Consider the following 22,125-nt stretch of genomic DNA (forward strand, 5'->3'; position numbering starts at 1 on the left):
CTGCCAAGAAGCAATCCTGGCTTACTCCCCAGTGACACTCTGAATCTTAGGAGCGATCAAGAGTCAGTCAATATCTTTGATCACAATTTCACTTTTGTGCTGGTACAAAGCCATTTAAAGAGTACATCTCAGAAAAACACCACTGCAGGATCTGGAGTTTGCACCTCATTTGTTGCTACTTGTGGGTGGCCGATACAGACTGTTAAAACCAACAAATGCAGTAAAGTTTGAGTTATAAAGGAGGATCACCTACAAACTGGGATATTACTTGGGAGTTATTTGGTCCAGGCTCCTTGTCTAGCTATTGTCTTAGTTGTTATCATTTGTCAGCTTGTGCTTCTGCTTCCAAGCCTTTGTATGATAGGCCAACATGTACCAAAAACAAATCCAGCAGGAAACCTCAAACAATGGCTAAGATAGCCACTCTCCGCCCCCTCAATCCCAGCAGCTGTGATCCTCTCTATCCCCTCCAGGGAGCTCTGTCTCTGGACAGGAGAACTCAGACTGCTGGGTCTCTCCTGGGAGCGTGGATGCTTCGGCCACCCAGTAACCTGAGCAAGGTTAGAGAGGAAAGGTAGGGGAAGTAAGGACATTTGGGGGCATTGGTTCATGGAAATACAAGAATGGGTAAAAGATGTAGACGTTGACAGTACAAGAAATTAGTCTATAAGGATGAGGGAGAAATGGGATCATATAGACGTAGAAGTTATTTCGAAATCGATCTTTTAAAGGCTAAAAGCACTTCTTTAAATGGGTACTCGACACATAATCCGCTTGAATTTCTATTCTTCCCCCAGCATTTCTTGCAGCTGATTCTCCAAGACTGATTTATCTCCCTGTTTACTTTATGTAATGAGATATTTAGTGGCAAAGCTTTGTTTAGTTTGGTTTCCAATAAGCAATATTTACTGCACAACAGCTATAAAACAAGATTTCCAAATAAAATAGATGTCAAATTATATTTTACTAACAGGCATTAAAGCATGTTTATTCAAAAACACACTCATCTCATGGAACGTTACTCAATTCCACATAAAATCATCATAGTGTACGCTTTCACTATTAAAAACTCAAAAACAAACTCAAAACAAAATTATTTTACGTACAACTGCACACGTGTTTTTTTTATGTATCCAGGGAAGAATTAAACACTGAAAGTTATGTAATATTATGAGATCAAGAGTTTCATAAGTCAACTTTTGCCAAAAAACAGAAAATTGTATTCGCATTGAGAAACAGCGGTCAAATGAAGACTTGAGCAATAAAGACACTTGACAGGACCCGTTACTACACTCTACAAACTAGAGCTTAAAATCTGACTGTAAGTGAATCAGAACCTCTTCACGAAATTGGTGATTAATGCACTGAAATTTTTAAAGCTGATTTAGTTATCCTACGATTAAAGAAATGTATATTATTGGTTTAAATCAGGTTATCGCCATAGACTGTATATAAAGATGGACGTGGTAAGGTGTGATGCCGCCCATTGGTTTGCACTGGAGCCAGTTTAAAGCCAAAAGTTGTTGCTTTCCGTTTGGCGCCAGTACCTTCCCAATATGGAGTGCAGGGTGTTGCGTTTCCTGCTCTAGAAACGCGCCCCACTAACGGAGCGATAATGTCCGAAATGACCACCAGCACACTTATTAGAGGGACTGAATGCAGCGATTGAGAATATAATTAAATGAAAAGATTATTGGCTTAGTATTTCTAGAGAGATGTTGACGCTTTTTGAATGGGAGTCAATTGGAGTCGGCATCTAGTGGCCATCGGTGGTATTGCACTTAAAGATTCGTCCACATTGGCTTTAGCCTCAAGCCGTGGTTGTTGTTGAAGTTTATTGAAATTCCTGTTATCTTACAGCACACATACTGTGATCTATGATTGTAAAGATGACAGTAATCTGTACTCAGACATACTGTATCACAATGTTAATGTTATTTGCTTGCATAAAAGCAAAAGTATCTATTATTATCAGCCTCAAAAGCTCAGCTCAGGCTGTAGTATTTTTCAGTGTTGAACAATCAATATTGGGTAACACTTTCACCCCCCAAATTTCGTTTTGTAAGTAAGAATAAATACTTTTGTCAAAATGAACACAGCAGAAAATCGAACCTGTGCAACCCTAACCTGTCAGACTTAAATATTTTCTAAGATGAATAGCTTTTTTAATAGCCCTCGCAGTTTTCTGTTTTTCCTCAGTGTAGTGTGACTTCAAGGAATGTCACAGCCCAAAGATTTGCTAGACCACGAGGTTTCGGTATAACATAGCCTTGTGAAACCCCTTTTGGGAGTTTGTTTTGAAGGACGCCAAGTCCCCAAAAATACCTACCAATCATCCTTTCTTCCTCAGGACTGTATAGTTGTAACTGTCTGATTGATTGTACCTCAGTGCATCAGGAATCAAGATACAGAGCTGCGACTCTGTGCATCAAAACCGAGTAAAGCAATAGGATGGAGTGCGAGGAAGGTAGGGCGAGGGTAGGAGAAGATGAAGAGAGAGCGAAGCAGAGGGTAGACAGCGGGAGAGTGTGAGAGTCATTAAGGACATGAGAGGAGACAGGGACAGTCTGGCGAGGACACGAAGGGAAAGTGCTGATGGTAGCAGGACACGCCGCTTTCCTTTTCTGTGAGTGTGTTTGTGAGGTAGAAAAAGTTGGGAGAGGAAGAGGAGGAGGAGGAGGAAGGTGGGGAGGGAGAGGACAGTAAGATGTGTGTGTGAGAGATCATTTTGTGTGCTTTTACGGCAGTGTAAAGTTGCAGTGCGAGTCGTTGCCCCTAACCCACCTCGCAGCCACCAGTGTCCCAGATAGCGAACGGCCCATTCGTTTCAGTGACGTCATTAAAGCACTCTCATCACTACACTCCCCTCGCCTCCGCCGGGAGAGCGAGGACACAGACGGAGGCATTTAAGCGAGATTTTAAACGAGGATGGTGTGAGCAAGATATAATGAAAGACAGACATCTGAGCGGGGAAAGAGGAGGCAGACTGGAAGAAAATACGACGAGAAGGGAGGAAAAAAAGGGAGGAAAATGAAAGACAAAAAAAAAAAAGAGGTGTAGAAATCTGCTGACTAAAGCACTGTGCCAAAGGGAGTACGGACAGGGAGGATGTTATTCGTGTGTATGTGTATGTGCGAGGTCACACTGACTCTAACAGGGGTCATTCGTGATAATCTGAAGAGCTTGGATGCACACACAAACACACAGTCACCACACACATGCTTCCAATCAGTTACTGGCAAATATAAAGATGATTAGTGTAGAGGCAAAGATTGCAGTGCATGAAAACAGTCTGAGTGTGTGTCTGTGGGTGTGGGTGTGTGTGGGTGTGTGTGGGTGTGTGTGTGTTCCAGATGGACTCCTGCTTATCTCTGCTACCCAAACATCCTATCTAAATAGCAAAAACTCCAGGGTGACCCATGATGAACAGACACACTCACCACACACTTCCTTATGCTCCTTCAGGCAGATAAACAAGTTTTTCCAACCCTAGTAAATTGGCTGCATCTGTGTGATCAATAGATGAAAGTATTGTGTGTGTGTGTGTGTGTGTGTGTGTTTGTGTGTGAGTTTGCGTGTGTGTGTGTGTGTGTGTGTGTGGCCGTCCTACTGGGCTCAGCAGGCTCAGCCAACCAGAAACTTGCAGGGTACAACTAACTCAATAGAGATTCTCCTAGTCAGGGATGTCTGAATCTATTTTTGTTGCTTTATTGTGTCCGAGTTATTGATATGGACTATCTGCTGACACAGCACTGGTCTGATTTGTACTTAATTACTTAATTTCCTGTTTGCTAAACGCCTCTCCCCAAAAATAGTGAGTACCCAGTCATATTTTAGCAACTGAAATTAACATTTCCAAATAAGCTACAACAAAAGTGTAAGGAATAGATTAAACAGGTTATTTATTGGCTCTAATGTAAGATTTAATCTTTAGCATTTCCGGCTAACTAGCTTACTTCCTACAATAGTAACACAGCATTGTTTCCAAGGTTAAGGAGTACCTTATGAACTTACTACATTGTGTTGTGGGGTTACAGATTACTTAAAAAACCCATTCAGGACCAGCTCATCCACTGTCTAGTATTCCCCCACTCTGTGGAAGCTGGACCTGGATGCTATCAGGATTTAGGGTAACGTTAGCAGCTCTGTCCTGCTCTTTATTGGACTTTGGGAAATTTACACTCCAGGCAAAGTTACCCAAGATAGCATTACGTTTGTCAAACACATTGGTTAGTCCGCAGCGTAAAAGTTCCTCCGCTTGTTATGCTAAAAGTGAAAACAAGCTAAGCAACCAAACAAGGCTATATTCAAACCTAATAAGTCTAATTTTAGACCATGACTAACTAGCTTTACACTGCAATACAAGAAAAATGCTGTTTTGTTTTACATGAATCATCAGCTGGTTAAGACATTGACTTTTTGTCTGGGACAAGTAGCATTAGCAGCGTTTTAGCACAAAATCATGAATGTAGTCATCAAGAGCGTATTTTAGGGCCCATTTATAAAGATTCTCCTTTTAAAACAAGTCAGCTTGAAACTTCTAAAAGTCAGCTAGAGACGACGTTTTCAACCAATTCAGCTACCAAGCTATCGTTATCTTAAGTAGCCAGCTAGCTAGAGCCGATAAAATCTGCTATCAGTTGCCATTTCAGTCGGCGAAACTGACAGTTTCCGGCTAGAAATGAGTAGCCTGTTTTTTGTCTACCTCTCTCTGAAATTAACAACCAATTATTTTAGATTTGACTAATAATTTGAAATGGTAAATCTGCCACTGTTATCACTGTAAACTGCATATGTGCCATGCGAGAAAGGAAAGATCATATATCATAATGAACATAACTGTGGTCACATCTTTTATGAAATCCACAATTTGTCCCCATAACTTGCTGTACATTTGCAGGAGGACAATGTCTTAGTGTTTAGAGGGCAACTATTTGAAAGCTGGAGTTTCCCACCCCTGAAACTATCTGCTCATCCAGGACAACAACCTGTATTACAGTATTTTAGCTTTTTTTTTTTAGCTGTTCTATGATAATCTTGTTTGTAGGGCACCTCCTCCTCTAATGTTTGCTCCCTGGTTACACACTTCTTCTGTAAAGCTACCGCTTGTGAGACGTTGTTTTACTCCATCCAGTCGTCTCTCTTCAACTGCCTGGTTTAATTAGCAGTACTGTAATTAGCTCCGCTGCTGCCACCCCTCGATACAATTGCATCTAAAACATTACAATTAGCTGTTTCACTGCATTAGATCTCTGGTTTAAAGTGATTTCGTAACACAGAAGCAATGGGATTCCAGATGTCTCTCCAGTTAATTCATCTTTATATAAACACATGACAAAATCCTGGCGTTTTTCAGATTCAGTGGACAATACAGTTGTTTAGCAAAATCTGCTTCTTGTGAACAAAACAACAAAGAAGAACCTGCGTACTTATAGTCTAATACACTGTATGTTTACCAGATGTCTCAATCCTAATGGCATTTTATCAGATCTAACTGTGTTGTGGCACACCCGTGTGTACATTGGGTCATTATTTAGGAATGTGGTTTGTGATTGTTTGGGTAATGAGACTGTCAAGCATACATTTTGATATATAGACACGCATAATAGAATTACAAAGAATGAGAGCTTGTTGCGTTGTTTGGTAAGAAAACACTGCAATTTAAGTGCTGAATTAATTTCGTCCTGTAGAGAATGATCTTTAGCTTCTGTTAGCTGTTAGCGGCGCAGACAACAGAGGACTTTTTATTGTGTATGCAGAGAATAAATTTGACTTTTTTTGACTTGCAGGATACCCAAAAATAACTTCTACTTTGCAACTCTATTTCCATCCTATAATACAAATAAACCAAAACACAGCCTGTGTCTGATACAGTAAACAAGTTCACTGAGACTGGATCTGATTTGAGGCTGGATGATGTACAAGAGAGAGAATTCCTGTTACCTTATCTTTGGACTTTGTTTTGTCAGATGTGTACATGTCAGCGTGAGGGGGGGGGGGGGGGCATGTACTTGAACTTGTACAGAGAAAGCTGTATTAATATCCAGTATGTGTCTGTGTGTGTCTGTGTGCATTAATGTTTCAAATGATGACTCATGTTGCTTGGCTGCATCATTGACCTCACAGACACACTCATCCACCAGCAAGACACAACTGCTCCCCTGAGAACAGGAGCCCACACACTATTAGCCTTGTCACCTTGCACACACACTCACACACACGCCAAGGTATTGTCAAAGCAGGATGTGTACACACAAAACGTTTTAGTGTAGACACATTCTCCACACCCACCCAGCATCTCTTTTGTGACTCTCTTACTCTAACAATCAGATTGGATTCAGAGGCTAAATGGTTTGATTGCATAAGAGGAGGAGAAATATCTACGTAGGAAGAGAGAGGAGGATGAGGAAAGGGAGGAGGAGGAAGAAAAAGAAGAATAAGAAGAAGAAGAGGGGAGAATCCCAGGCAGGATTTAGGCAAGTCGAAGGCAGCCAAATGTGTATTTTAGCTCGTGTGTGTGTGTGCACATGTGTCTGCATCTGTCCCACACGTCCGTTTCCTTGTGTGTCGGTGTCTGTTTCTCCGCTTGCATAAGAGCTGCTTTCATTCAACCCAGCCTGATCACGACTCATTCTTCTCGTGTGAGTCATCACCTTTCAGAGGAACTCGGTTTTTGCAGTCAGTTCTGACGATTTCGTGCATGCGGTGTGTTTTTGTATAAAAAAAATTAAAAAAATCAAGCACACCAGCTAAAAATGAATCCCCCTGTGGTCTAACATCGCCTAACTGACCCCTTCTTTATCCCTGTGTTGTTCAGATATTTTCTGACTGTAAAATATAAAAGATCACAAAGATACAGCTGGAGTTACTGGTGAGAGAAAGAGAATACACGTCCCTGAGCGAGACAGTGAGTCCCTAAAAAGAAGCTGTACACTCTGTGAAAGCTAACAGAGAATTTCAGCAGCAGGATCAATAACTCATCTGCTTGTAGAAGATGTTGGTTGTTCATTGGCTCTGTGTACACGTTGGCAAGTCCAAAGAGGGCCGAGCGATAACTGTTTCAACTTCCCAGATATCATGTTATGTGACGTCAGTAAGCTGCACGCAGCACACTCGTGTTTACCAAGCAGGCTGGTCTGTGATTTTTTTTTTTTTTTTTTTTTTTTAATATCAAAGGAAGGAGAGATGAAAAAGATCTGAAGTCAGTCAGTACAGTTTTCTCTGGGCTGATTACGTACTTCTGTTTTGGAAGCAGTTTGGATTTCACCCTCGAGTTTCCATTCATTACTCCCTTTGGGAGAAAAGTGAACAGTGGAAGAAAAATACTAAAAGTTAGAACTTTATTTGGGCAAATAGGCCAAATTTCATCTCTTAATCTATGGTCTCCATTAGTGGGTGATTACTCTCTTTCAGCCTAAAAGCCGGGCAATAAAATTCATCAAATTACTGGACGTCTCTGACAAATACTGCAATTTTCAGTAAATGAGAGCTACAACAACCAATCACAACCAGAAGTTCAAACAACCAGTGAGTCAATGTTTCAGTATTTTAAAGGACCAGTGTGTAGAATTAAGTGGCATCTAGCAAACAGACTCATAAGTATGTTTTCATCAGTGTTTAATCACCTGAAAATAAGAATTGTTGTGTTTTTGTTAGTTTACAATGAGCCCTTTATATCTACATAGGGAGCGGGTCCTCTTCCATGGAGGCTGCCGTGTTGCACCGCCATGTTTCTACAGTAGCCCATAACGGACAAACCAAACACTGATTCTAGAGAGGGTCTTTTACGTTTTTTGTGGCCACCGTAGATTCTCCTGTACGCTTAAAAAGGAGGGGCTTGCAATCTGTAACCTCACAGCTAGATGCCTCTAAATCCTACACACTGGTCCTTTAAACTGGTTATACTGTAATTTAACAAAACAAACATATTAAAACCAAGCTGACATGACGACATGAGCTAAATCTGATCATTTACACTACCTGGCCAAAGGTATGTGGACACCCGAATAAAGTATGTTGATGCCCATTAACAACTGTGGGCATTAACATGCTGTTTTAACGACCTACACTCTTCTTGGAAGCCTTTCCAGAAATGTTGAGAGAGATTTTGGAACCTGGCTGCAGGAATTGGCTCCCATTCAGCCGCAGAAGTGTTCCAGTTTATGCCAAAGGTGTTGGGCGGGGTTGAGGTCAGGGCTCCGTGTTGGCCAGTCGAGCTCTTCCACACCGAACTGAGAAAACCATTTCCCAAACTGCCACAAAGTTGGAAGAGTGTTATTGTCTTGGGGCGGGGTTCTGACAGACAAAAGCACTGTGTGGAAAATCCCAGTCCCCCCTTTTTGAATAAAATCATTTTGCCACAAAGCAATGAAACGTTATCCGACCGCTGTGTCGACCAATCAAATACATCCCAAGCACACATTCCGGGTAGATTTCTTTGTTACATGGATGTTGTATTTCTGTTTATCTTGAGATCGTCACACAAGAAAGTAAAAATGAATCTTCCCTCATAATGCCTTTAACTGCTGTGCAGTGTTTTGGTGTCTGATAAGCCTTCAAACTCATGGATCTGTTACTCAAAGGGGACTTTCTGAAACATATTTCATCATCTCACTGGTACACGCCCCTGCCAATGCAGAACTTTGCTTTTTTTTTTGGTACATTAATATTCTCTTTAACTGGAACCAGCGTGAACTATCAAAACAGCCCCAGACAAAAGTAAACAGACAGGGGTGTCCACATACTTTTGACTATATAGTGTATTTTAATATAGATTTTATAGCCTAGCTTTATTTTAAAGTTCCTTTGTGATTGAGAATGAAGACGAAGCATAAAAACCTGTCAACTAACATACACTCACATGTCATGTTCTCTGTTAAAAGTCCGCTGCAGTCTCCGGAGCTCCTAGCCTCGACTTCTCCGCCACATAACCTGTACATTACTCAAAAAAAAAAAAAAAAAAAAACAAAACAAAAGAAAAACCACTTCAGGTCAGCGCTGAGGCCATGGTGTTTGGTTACTACGGAAACCGCCAATTTGTGGAAGGAGGGAGATGGGAGAAACGAGGGTAAAAGAAAGGGAGGGGAGGAGGAAAAAAGACAGAAGACGGGTGAAAGCTGGATGCTGGTAGCTTCTATGTATAGCTATGTTTCACTGTTGAGGTTGAGAGAGAGAGAGAGAGAGAGAGAGAGGCAGGGAGTGGCCAGGATCTAAATGTATCAATAATACATGAGGTTGTTCTCCGATATGCTAACATGAATTATTTGACAAGCTGAGCCGACGTGCTTCTCCATCTCTTCACCTACTCTCCTCCTCTCTCTCCACTATCTCTGTACATCTCTCTCTCTCTCTCTATTCTTACACCTTTTTCTCAAAATCTGAATCTCTTCTCAGAAACCGCGTGTTTTTCTTGGAACCGTCTGCACTGAATAATCTAGGACTCAGCGGGTTTTCTGAGACTCCCTCTCTCTCTCTCTCTCTCTCCGTCTCTCCCTCTCTGTTTCTGCCCCTTTTATAGATTTTCTCCTTTTTAACTATATCCATGCGTTTTTTTTTTGTGTGTGTGGGTTCTCTCTGCCTGCCTCCGCCTTTTTATATTTGAGGCTGAGGGAGAAAAACGCAGGCTCTCGTCAGATGGACCTTTTTTGATGAGGAAGTAGAGTAGTCCGCGCACAAGAAGAGGCAGGGACAGATGGCTTATGAAGTTTATGAGCTCCTTCTCTCGCCGTCTCTTTATCTGTGACCATCTTCTCGACATTCCTACGTGTCCTTATCTGTGACCATCTACTCAACATTCCTCCGTCACTTTATCTGTGACCATCTTCTTGACACTCCTCTGTCTTAACCTGGCTTTATTTTGACACAGGCACAGAATACTAAACTTGACACACACACACTCAGAATTCAGTCCCAAAAATGTCTTTACCCTAAAACTTAAGACAGCATCTCATCTGACCTCTTATTCTATCACACACACATTGGATCACACTGAGTCTGTTATATCATTGTAAGTTGAATATTATTTGGTTTGAAATAATCATCTTGGACTGTGAGAATTATTTGTGAGTGGCATTTTCATTATTTTCTCTCATTATATTATTTTTATTATTGATTAATCTGCAGAAATGGTGAAAAATGCCCATCATAGCATCGTCCTCAAGTGTCTTATTTTGTCCAACCAACAGTTCAAAATCCTAAGAAAAGCAACAAATTCTCAAATTTAAGCTCCTGAAACCAGTGAATGTTTGCCATTTTTGCTTGAAAAATTACTTATTCAATTATGAAATGGTTGCTGATTAATTTTCTGTCGATCAAATGATCGATTAAGCGACTAATCTTTGCAGCTCTATCTAATATAGATGTTCTTATCAATCAAAAAGTTATTTGAGTCATAGCACTACTTATATTAATTTTCCTGGAGGGTTACTCTCACCTTAAACCTGCATTAACTGATATTTTGGGCCATTCAGGGCAGCGAAAACAAGCTGTAATCACATATTAATGACATATTAATGCATATAAAGTTTAGCGCTGCAACGATTAGCCGATTAATCGCTTAGTATTTTGATAATTGTAATGATTTTTTAAGTGAAAATGCTAAAACATTTGCTCGACTTAATGATTTTCTTTGTCAAACATGATAGTAAACTAAATATTTTTGGGTTTTAGACTGTTGTTTGGACTAAATCAGACATTTAAAGATGTGTCTGGGAAATAAAATGAGCATTTTCATTAATTTGATTAATCGAGAAAATAATGAGCAGATTAATCAGTAATGAAAACAATCATTAGTTGCAACCCTAATGCAAATGTGAGGGCAAACAGTCGCATTAGTTTGAAGTCATGTTTGTGTCCAATATTCACTCCTTCTAGCTGTGTTTTTGTGGTTTCCTCTAACTGCTGAAGGAAATACTTGCTCTTTAGTTGCTAACTGCTAAGTGTAGCGTTCAGTAGGTTTATCAGAGCTTTTTCACGGATACAGTCGCCTGCTGCTGCTGCTGGAAACGACACTGATGAGAGCGTTCAGAGTGAAACAAACCAGTAAAGCTGAAAGATGCAGAAACAGAAACTGAGGGTAACAGCAGAGTCGGCGATTAAATTCTCTGTGGGTTTGTCGCTACAAGCCTTTCACATACACGTAGTCATTTGATCCACTGCTAATATAAAAGATTGATCAGTGCAGATTTAACCTACCTTTATCTGAACTCTAACTTCAGTCAGAATTTTAACCTAAAACCTTTAAAATAAATGATTAACTTTCTGGGACTCAATGTTTGTCCTTAGATGTGGGCTGATTCCCTACATGTGACAGTGTGAACAGAGCTTTGTCCCCAGAGTGTGAGCAAGCGAGCACACACACACACACACACTCACCAAAAAAAAAAAAAGGACAAGAACAAAATCTGATTCTTTATGCCTTTTTAAACAGTCCCAGAGCCTTTGGAAATGTGTCAGTGCAGCTGAATCCAACACACATGCCCGCAAGCATATTTGTGCTCACAAACACATACACACACACAGATTCTTAGATGCTCCAACGCAGCCAGTGAGGGCTGGTTTCCTGCCAAGTCAGGAATTGGCAAACTGGCAAATCTCAGATCATTTTAAGTCAGTTGGACAGAGACGGTCTTAACGTTAAGATGCTTTTGGGAAGCCTCAGGCCCGAGTTCCCCAAAGCATGGGCGATGGCCGAGACTTATTCCTCTGCACTCTGTTATTCAATGATGCGAGGAAGACGAGATAGCAGAGATATTCACGAGGGTGAAATACAAGCTAAGGTTGAGTCTTTACACATGAGTCAAGGTTAAGTCTCAAATCTTTTGAGTCTAGTATCCAACTCAGGTCTGTAGTCTATATATATTTTTTTTACTGCAAATGGATTATATCCTTTCTGTAGTTACTGAGAACATAAAGGAACAGTAGTCTTGTAGAAGTAAATGAAAAACATGTCAAACATGACATAACAATGAGGAGAATTGTCCTCATAGATAAAAAGACAGTTACACCACAACTGCAAATAAAATTCAGTAAGTGAATAACAGCATTGCATAATTTGACACATAATACAAACTATAACTTTTCTCCAACTTGACAAACACCATCTGTCAAAAGAAGACAAGCCATTAGGGCGCTCGAATAAAATCAAACATATCCCAAATTATTGTCGAACTGAACAAGGCCAACAAACAGCCAACACATCTGACATTACCACATGAAAAAAAAAAAAAATCCACTTTTCAGTTTATATAATGGCATTAGCTCAAGGCCGAGCGAACACCGACGCCTGTCGAGATGTGTTTTCAGGTCAGTTTAAAGTTGAATGTGGTTGGAGTCGTCTTTTTCCACATTATGTGCAAGCAAGCACATTGTTCCTCTGCTTAGCCCAAGGTCTGTGAAATTCTTGAATCCAAAGGCTGTAGCTTATAATACAGATCCCACATATGCTGCTTAGAAAATAGATTTAGTAGAAATAGAAAGTCTGAAGTAGGTGACAAGTCCTTAATGTGAGTTGCCAACCTGAATTTGAGCTGCTAGTTTGTTGGAAATATGGATGAGCTACCAACACCTGCTCAGGGACCAAAGCTCTTCTAAAGCTCTCACTATACACTGAATCTCCAGCTCCACCAAGAAGAAAGTTCACTTCATCATTAATATCTTAACATCAAGGTGCACTCACACTCAAAAAGCAGAGAATAACTCCATAGGAGCTGCTTACTGCCCAACAGTAAAATACAGAGGTTGTACTGGGGGAAACTCCCAGGTGTTGAGAGTATGAAGATGTGTAAATGTGAGTCAAGGTGGAGCTGGAGAAAGAGCAGGCACGCTCAACAAAAAGCTTTCCTGGAAAACGGCGAGTAAGAATCTTCCAGCACCTGCTCGATGACATCAGATCCGTCAAAAAACGAACAAGCGGCTAGTGTTTTAAAAGTTGGAAGGGAAAGGACGGAGGGGTCGGGTTTCTGTTACACAGCATTGGAAAAACGTTGAAATATAAACAGGTATGTCCAAAAAAAAAAAAAAAAAAAGTCTGTAAAAGATAGCGATGACATGATTCATCCCTTTCTAGAGACGGTTTTAGCTTTATATTTAATCTCATTAACATTTTCAAGGGGTCATTACGTAAGAAGTCATTATATTATGCTGCCAATCTTCTGCTTCCTCCCAAAGGTTAATTAATTTCTTTTTTGACCACTTCCTCTTGCCATTTGTCTTCCCTTACCAGATATGTGTGTTACTCAGAAGGAGTCCTTATAAATGAGTGGAAAAGAAACAGCAGGAGGAAAAGTTAAATTTTTTTTTTTTAAACATAAGGAGAAGCAGCCTGAGGTGATTCAAGCAGTGGAGGTTAAAGCATTTGAAGCAGCAGGCGTAGCAGCGGGAAGACACGGGTTAAAGCCTTCCTTCCCGCTGAAGTTTCCCCAATCAACAAACCCGAATCCCCCAGCAGCTCCAAGGTTCGTGTTCTGCAGCCGACCTCTGACCTCGGAAACCACAGGAAAAGAGAACTTTCACTATTTTCACAATTCTAAGACCGTAAAAAGTATTATTTAATCCTCACGGTGCCATAAAACATCTTCAGACTTCATGTCAGTGATGAACCCTATCATTTTTTCTTACTAGCTGTTGGCTAATAAGCACAAACTATTACAACTGTCAGTGTGTATGTGTGTTTCAGTAGAGCAATTTTATCTTTTCAGTTATCTAAATGATATTTAAAATAAGAGTAGATGGGCTTTTTGTCCTCCACTTTGGTCCAGACTGAATTATCACAATAACTACTGGACATTCATGGTTCCCAGAGGATGAAGTCAGCTGACTTTTGTGATCTCCTGACTTTTCTCCTGCTGCCACCTTGAGGTTGTTTTTGGATTTTTTTTTTTAGTGAAATGTTTCAACCACTATTGGATGGATTGTCATTACATTTTGTACAGATATTCCTGGTCTCCAGAGGATGAATCCTAATTAGTTTGGCTACAAAATATTCATGTTTCCTTGATGATTCCCTGACTTTTCTTCTGCCGCCACCATGAGGTTGACATTTGTGGTTTTGAGTGAAACATCTTGACAACTATTGATGGATTGTAATGAAATTTGGTACAAACATTCATGTTCCCACAGTATGAACTATAATAGCTCTGGTGGTCCCTTCATTTTCTATCTGGCGGCATCATCATCATTTCAAAATTTGTATTTGTCCAATAGTTTGGTTTTTGACCAAACCTACAAAACTAATGACATTCCCATCAGCCTCAGCTACTTTATATGCAATAAAATTATGAAGTTATAAAGTTAAATTAAGTGCAAAAGTGTCTTCTCACTGGTGGCAACCAATCTAGTTAGACTACAGGAGGCTACTTTGTGTGAATTTCCCTTTTAGTTGGACTATTTTTGGATTATTATGCTTTGTGTAATGAACCAGACAGTCTGATACTTCCCCTGTCTGAAGTCTTTGTCACGCACATGCATACATATATATCAAGTTTCTCTAATTCACCACCACAAACCGAAACCAGGTTTCTTGTTTATGTGACATTTAAGAAATCAGCTCGAGGAAGCCGACTGTAAACCGATCACCTAAGTGCATGTAAATGCACTGAAACTTGTCGGTTGCCGCTGGTTACCGATAGTCTCCACTGGGGTAATTTTGGGTGAAGTGTTTTGGTTGTTGTAGGAAAGGAAATAGTTCATCATTCATGATCGTTGTCTTTCTCATCCAGTATTCAAACCATCAACTTCACAATCAGAAATATCCCAAAATACAACAAATCCAAAGAGAATAAAGCTCCTGGAAATTCCTGTTTTACATTCTTTAAAAGTTACAAACAAAGTTTTACAGCTAATGAGCAGAACCAATAAATTGTCATGTTGTATTAAGGTTTATTTGTCTTGTGAAGGCACAGCTGTTTCAGATTTTTATTTTTGGATCTCAAACCTTCCTTTCACAGAGCTTTAACTTTTCTTTATTTATTTTATCTGTCTTATCGCAGCGTTTCATCCAGTACCTGGCCTCCAGAAACACTCTGTTTAACCTGAACAACTTCCTGGATAAGGGAGCTCTGCAAGGTAAAGCACACTTCACCTTCTCTCTGCAAACTTCCTGTGAACATAATTCACATAGTTTTTGCTTTTGATTTGTTTTTAATGAAGCAGATCGGCAGGATTTGCCTCGTAGGACAAACACACGGGGTACCAGAATGTTTTAGACAATCGAGAGAAAGTGTTTAGAAGTCCAAATCGGTACTTCAATGCGGTTGATTATTTGATTTAAATTATACCATATGGTGCTGTTACAAATAAACAATCATTTGCAGCCGACTCAAACCAAACACTCTGTATATTTCCTTCATTCCAACTCGCTCGTCTCTCTCTCTCTCTCTCTCTCTCTCTCCAAGGTTATGACATGTCAACCTTCATCAGAAGATACAGCCGTTACCTGAATGAAAAGGCCATGTCCTACAGACTTGTGGCTGTGGATTTCACCAAGATGAAGAGGGGGTAAGAGAGGTTACACACACACAAAACGACAGCCGCACTCATCATTTCAAACTCATCTCGTCACACACCAGGATACAGTGTTTAGCTTTTGGCACTAGAGCGAGAGAAAAGCAATAGGCAGAAACAAGACAGCCGAGGTTGTTTCCTCTTCAAAATCTTTTCATTTTGATGTCAACACTCAGTATCTATTATAGTAGAGTATTGTGTGAAGATGTTTTTAGACAACACAGGAAACGTCTTACTTCATTTAGAAGCTTCCTGTGTCGCAGGGCGCCGGCTCACAAATATTGCAGGAAAAAAAAAGCGTGTTTGGGTTAAACAAAGAAATGAACCAGTGTGAAAGCATTTAAAAAACATAAGAATTAAGAAATCTTTGACCTCAATTTAGTGTCTTATAATTTGTTTTGTTCTTTAAAGTAATACTTTGATATTTTTGAGGAATACACTTATTAGCTCGCTAGCTGAGAATAAGATGAGAAGATCGCTCCGACTCTCATATCTGTGCACTACAGCAGCCCATTAGCTTAAAAGTTGTGGTTTTTCTAGAGGGAGGTTATGTGCTGCCACTTGGCTGGATGCTGTGATTTCCCAAAGTCTTTTCATCATCGCGAGGTTGCCAGGCAACCAGCTGCTACTCTAGGAAATCACTCTAAACTCCAGCCCCGTAAGACGACGAAATGTCATTTTTATATTACTGTTTGTGTACGGATTAAACAAATAAACAAAACATATAACATGCTAATTTGTGAGCTCTAGAGGTGCTAGAAGTTTTTTTTTTTGTCAGAGCCAGACTAGCTGTTTCTCCCCCCTGCTTCCAGTCTTTATGCTAATCTAAGCTAATCAGCTGCTGGCTGTAGTTTAAGATTTAACGGACAGATCTAAGAGTTGGGAGCAATCTTTTCATCTAACTCTTGGCAAGAAAGCAGATAAGCGTCTTTTCCCCAAAATGTCAAAGTACTCCTTTTTAATGTGAGCTATTGTACATGTATAAGACAAAATAAATGTAATATTTCAGTGCATCAACTAATCACAACACTTTCCAAGTTGGAGACTTGTGTGTGAAAGTGACAGTGGGTGCATCTTTTCTTGTGAAGATCATTTCAATTCCAGAAAGTCCTACTGCTGTGAAATGACACTGAATCCTTTGTCACGCTGATTCTACCGAGCAGCATCTCATTGATTATTTAAAAAAAAAAAAATGTTTCAGTCGCCATTTATCGCAAACCTTTCACTTCAAGAAGCTGTAAAGACTTCACATCACCGAGGAAACTATGCAAAACATTACTTTTCTTCTTATTCCCCGTAGTTTCTCATCACTTATTCATTCCTTGTCGTGTATTTCCTAATTTGCATCAACATTTGCATCAGAATTTCCCCCCCCAACAAGGTGCCCGCTACAATTCTGTGTGTGTGTGTGTGTGTGTGTGTTTGCTTCTCGTTTTATCTGTGTACAGGATCGACGGTGTGATGCGTACCATGAGCACAGAGAAGCTGATTAAGACGCTGCCCATCATTCAGAACCAGCTGGATGCTCTGCTGGATTTCCAGGTATTAAGTGTGTGTGTGTGTTGTTGTTGTTGTTGTGTTTTGTATATATATGTGTGTAATGTATGCTTGTCAAAGTTGTTTGCAAAGTAGAGACTCTATTCTGTCACCTGTCATTATTGATGGGAGTGAAAAGAAGCATATTATGGTGACAGATTTGAAGTTTTAGCTGAAGTTTCTATGTGTTTGTGCACTTAAATGAAATTTCTTTGTATGTGTTGATGTGTTTGCTTCATGCAAAAGTGGAAAAACATGTTTGCAGATGTTTGAAAGAGATATTTCCTTTTTTTTTGTGGAAAGATGTTGAAAGAAGTGATAGAGATGTCTTACTTTTCTCTCTCTCTCTCTCTCTGTGCTCTGCAGGCCAACCCTAATGAGCTGACCAACGGAGTGATCAACTCAGCCTTCATGCTGCTCTTCAAAGACTCCATAAGGCTGTTTGCTGCTTACAATGAAGGGGTCATCAACCTACTGGGTAACACACACACACACACACACACACACACACATATGATCATACACACACACACAGGATAAACACAACCTACAGCGAGTTTGTACACAGCCAGCTGATGCTCGCTCTCTCCTGGATGTGTCAGAAATGATGAGGTGAAAGTAAAAGCTACAGTTTGTTTTGTGCGTACACACACACACACACACACACACACACATTCGCTCATGTCTGGCAGATATGTAAACACAACAGCAGCACACACGCACACACCTGTGCACCAACTCTGGTTGTCACGGCAGCAGAGAAGGTTTTGACAAGCTGTCATGTAGCTGCTAAGTCATGCACTGATTGTTCCCGCCTCCTTTCTCCCTTCCTCACTTCCTTTAACGCTACCTCCTCCTCCTCCTCCTCCTCTTCTCCTTCATCTCGCTCACTCCTGGCCTTTTCACCCTCCTCCCTCCGCTTTCATCATCACTATCTGTTTTTTATTTTCTATCTTCCTCCTCTTCCACCCTCTCCTCCGTCTCTGCAGAGAAATACTTTGACATGAAGAAGAACCAGTGTAAAGATGCTCTGGACATCTACAAGAAATTTCTTTACAGGATGACGAAGCTGTCAGAGTTCCTCAAAGTGGCCGAGGTATATTCACACACACACACACACACACACACACACACACACACACATGCACTCACAGATGTACATAAATGTGCACACACACACACACACACATCATAGACAGGATTTCTTCAGTATTTTTTAAGTTCTACCCCTGGATTTTTTTTGGAAGTGCAACTCCCGTTCAAAGTACCTTTTTTTTTTTTACCTTTTTCCTCTCTCTTTCCTGTCTTCCTTGTCACCAACAACTGACACATACAGTACAACCACACACACACACACTCTCTCACACACACATATACATATATAAACCCAAAATAACCCCAAGATGGAGGATGTGGTTAGGCGCTCCGTTAGCTCCCTATCCCTCCGCTCCCCACACTCCTCCATCTAATCCTCTCTACTCCCTCTCTCTTCCCTCTCTCTCTCCTGACAAAGACGGATGCTCATGTGGCTCTCCTTCGCCCGGTGCCCACAGATCATCCCTCTTTCTTTCTTTCTTTCTTTTTCTTTCCCTCCCCGTACCCTATTTCCCTTTTCCCCCTTCCCTCCTTTTGTTTCAGCAGACTTGAAACAAGTGAGAATCAGCTACTGTAACGTCAGCGCAGGAACTACACGGGTGGCTCACACTCACTCACTCTCTCTCTATTAATGTACATTCAAATAAATTGTCCAAATCAAATTCCATTGTCTCATTATAATTAGGTTTTGAGGAGCTCCCTGGACAATTAATTCAAAAACAATAGAAACAGTAAACTAATAATGAGTTTCTCCATGTCTCAAATGTGTCAAGGCCTTTTTTTTAAAGCCTTACTCTGATGTGGAAATAGGTTTTCTAAACATATACCATCCATTTAAAGTATTACTCGGATCAGCCTCTCTTAATACAGCACTTTAAGGGACGTTAAGACTTCAAAAAATCAACCTTAAAAGCACTCAAAGCATGCGTTGTTGACATCCTCACTGTGACAAGACCCGCGCGGTACATTTTAAATCCTTAATTTGACAAGTTTCTCAGTAGATTTAGCAGACTTTTTTCATAATAACGCAGGAAAAGCACTTTCACAGCCTGCTAGTACCATGAAAAGTGACATGAATGTGAACATGTGATACAGTATCTGTATTTATAGATGTTTTTGACCTTGTGCTGTAAAAGTGATGTAGGTATAATGCTCTGCCGACAATCTAATAAGTCCTTGAAGACTGAACGTCTACATTAAGCCGGCTAGATTCTAAAATGCAGTTTTCATCTATATTAAAACGGCAAAACGGATGTTTCTCCTCCAACTGGGCATGTGCAGAGGACAGATGAGCAAATCAGGCACAGAAGAAGGAACAATATACCGCTTCTGTGTCTGGTTTTGTGACATTTCAGTGAGAGAACGGCGGTAGATAACGACGTTTAACTGTAAACAAGCTGTCCAGGTAGACAATAAAGAGAACAACACTCGCATGAAGCCGTACGTCACTGTTGTTGTTGTTGTTGTTTCTTCTTCCTCTTCATATGAAATGCTTGCGTTTATACAAAGTTCAGTTTTCCCTGCACATCTCCACACAGGTTAACACACTCTGGAGACCGTTTTAGGAGAAGAAAATAAATAGTCAGTTTGTTTTAATTTAGGTGCTTTTGCTGTGAAAAATGTAGCAGAAATAGTGACAATAGTGTACCGTAATTTAATTTTTTACATGTCTCCTTTAAAGGCAGACAGTCAATCTGATAGTAAGGCTTTAGATATCAAGATGTTGAGTGTATATATTGGTGTTTTTTTATCGGAAAGCTGCACAAAAAAAGCAGTTATGGTGAGGATTTAATTCAGTGTTTTCTGCTCACGTCCTTCATATTATATTTCCTCCGTGGCTGACGTTTTAATTATTGAAATCAACAACTCAGACCTGGATTCACCCGGTTTGTCGATTTCAGGGAAAGAAAAAGGTGCGAAAACAAAATCCATAAAAACAAATCTTAGCAAGACGTCTAGAACGGCATCGTTAGAGTCATTTGAATACAACTTTTATCAACTATTATCACTGTTTTCCATGAATAAAGCTGATGATAAAAAATATATTTCACAGAAAGAAAGAAAAAAAAAAACCCCAAGGCCATGTTCATGATTGTTAAACAGTCGAGGAGTTATTGTTCTTTATCTGTGTCCGAAGAGGTCGACATGTCCAACACAAATGTTTATCTGTCTGAGTCCTTTTTCCCAGGTGATTTTTGGCGTAACTGTCCTTTTTTTTTATTATTATAAGTGTTAAGTGTTTTTCAGTGTCACATCATCATCCACTCGTTCGCTCTCCCTCATTGGTCAGGCATATTTATATCACTGTTTCAGTCATCATGCTCATTCACTGTGAGGATTGGTCGATTCGTCGGCCAATCGAGATGTCGGAAAACTTTTTCTTGTTTATTTCTGTTGTCGTTTATGTTGACACTGCCACTGCATGAAGTAATGACTCCCTTGTTTTTTTGTTTTCTTTTCTCATCTTTTTTTTTTTAAATGAACCCCTTTCCCTTCTCTTTATTATTATTTTTTTTCTTCTCCATTTTTATCCCACCTACCTTTCCCCCCCCCCCTTTTTTTGTTTTGTTTTGTTTTGTTGATTTTTGTTTGTTTTTTGACGACAGCAAGTTGGAATAGATCAGGGTGACATCCCAGACCTCTCACAGGTCAGTGTACATCTCACCTCTCCACTTCCACTTTCTCTGATTCTCCTCGTTTTCTCGCTCTTCCCCCTCTCTCTCTCTCTCTCTCTCACCTTCTTCGACACTACATGTGGTCTCGCTGTGCTTTCATTCATCCACTCACACCTTATTTCACCCCCTACATATAACTGTACTCCCCCTCCATCCCTCCCTCCTTCCTCTTACCAATCGTTCACTCATTCTCTCTTCTTCACTCGCTCCTTTTTTTTTTTTTTTTTTTTATTTCAAACAACCATCGCGTTTAACCTGATCTTACTGTTCGAGTCCAGGCAGCTCCCCTCTGGTTTGATTGATTCTTTCACTTTCCTGCTTTCTCTTTCACTTCTAAATGCTCGTTATAGATCCACCGACAGGCTGATGTGTGTTAAGTCGACCTGCTTAAACACTCCTGATGCAAGTTTTCGTCACGTGGATTCGAAAACCCCCGAGCAACCGCGAACGAATGAAAGACCTTGAAACTATAAAAAATAATAATAGCCGCAACAACAAAGAGCTTAAAAAATACAAGACGGCATCGCTACGAGGGAAACAACTCCATGTTTTTTGTTTTTCTAATTGTCAAGGATAAAGTTGCCTTTTTTACCTAATTGTGAACACAAAGAATCGTGGTTTTCATCCTCCCGACGGTTTACGAGGGTCTAAGAGAGGCACACATATGAAGTTAATTTAATTTTGCATTTTAATCTGGTCATTTAAAATTCACTATCATTAAGAAATATGTAGATTTGCTTGTTTTATCTTCTTTGTAATCATAGTCTTAAAAAGATAGAAGCCAGAGCTGCAAGAAACAGTTGTTTTCATCAATTAATCTGCTGATTATTGACTGGATTTAGTCTTTTGATCTGTAAAATGTCTTGTTTCATTTGACCAACAGTCCAAAAAACAGCAATATATTTTATTTACCGTGACAGAAAATACAGAAAAGCTGCAAATTCTTACAATTAAGAAGCAAGAAGAAGAGAAAATTCAACGTTTTTGCTTGAAAAAGGGCTTAAATTATAATATATCATTATTTTTGTTGATTCACTTCCTGTCAGATATCTTATCGATTCGACCATTTTGACAAGCAGTTGATCATTTATGTGATTTACCAAACAAAAACGTCAAACATTTGCTGGTTACAGCTTACCAGATGTGAGGTATAATGCTTTTTCTATCATTGTAAATAAGTTTTTTTTTAAAAATAGAAGAATTTTGGGGTTTTTTTGACAACCGATCAGATGAAACAAGCAGTTTTAAAAGTAGCAGGAAGTTCCAGCTGATATTCTTTCACTATTTTTTGACATTTCATTCATCAAAAATAACAACC

General features: G+C 39.9%; 1 protein-coding gene across 2 annotated transcripts in view; it reads left to right on the plus strand.

Moving 5' to 3' along the window:
* si:ch211-200p22.4 (phosphatidylinositol-binding clathrin assembly protein) overlaps positions 1-22,125 on the plus strand; it is an 80,808-nt gene that overhangs the window by 27,868 nt on the left and 30,815 nt on the right. For both annotated transcript variants that reach the window (XM_042400663.1, XM_042400664.1), the window contains exons 3-8: positions 14,988-15,063; positions 15,393-15,495; positions 16,950-17,043; positions 17,404-17,515; positions 18,027-18,133; positions 20,739-20,780. In XM_042400663.1, the coding sequence (XP_042256597.1) occupies positions 14,988-15,063; positions 15,393-15,495; positions 16,950-17,043; positions 17,404-17,515; positions 18,027-18,133; positions 20,739-20,780 (534 nt within the window). The remainder of the gene's footprint in view (positions 1-14,987; positions 15,064-15,392; positions 15,496-16,949; positions 17,044-17,403; positions 17,516-18,026; positions 18,134-20,738; positions 20,781-22,125) is intronic.

This window comes from Thunnus maccoyii, chromosome 22 (genome assembly GCF_910596095.1).
Source record: "Thunnus maccoyii chromosome 22, fThuMac1.1, whole genome shotgun sequence".
NCBI lineage: Eukaryota > Metazoa > Chordata > Actinopteri > Scombriformes > Scombridae > Thunnus > Thunnus maccoyii.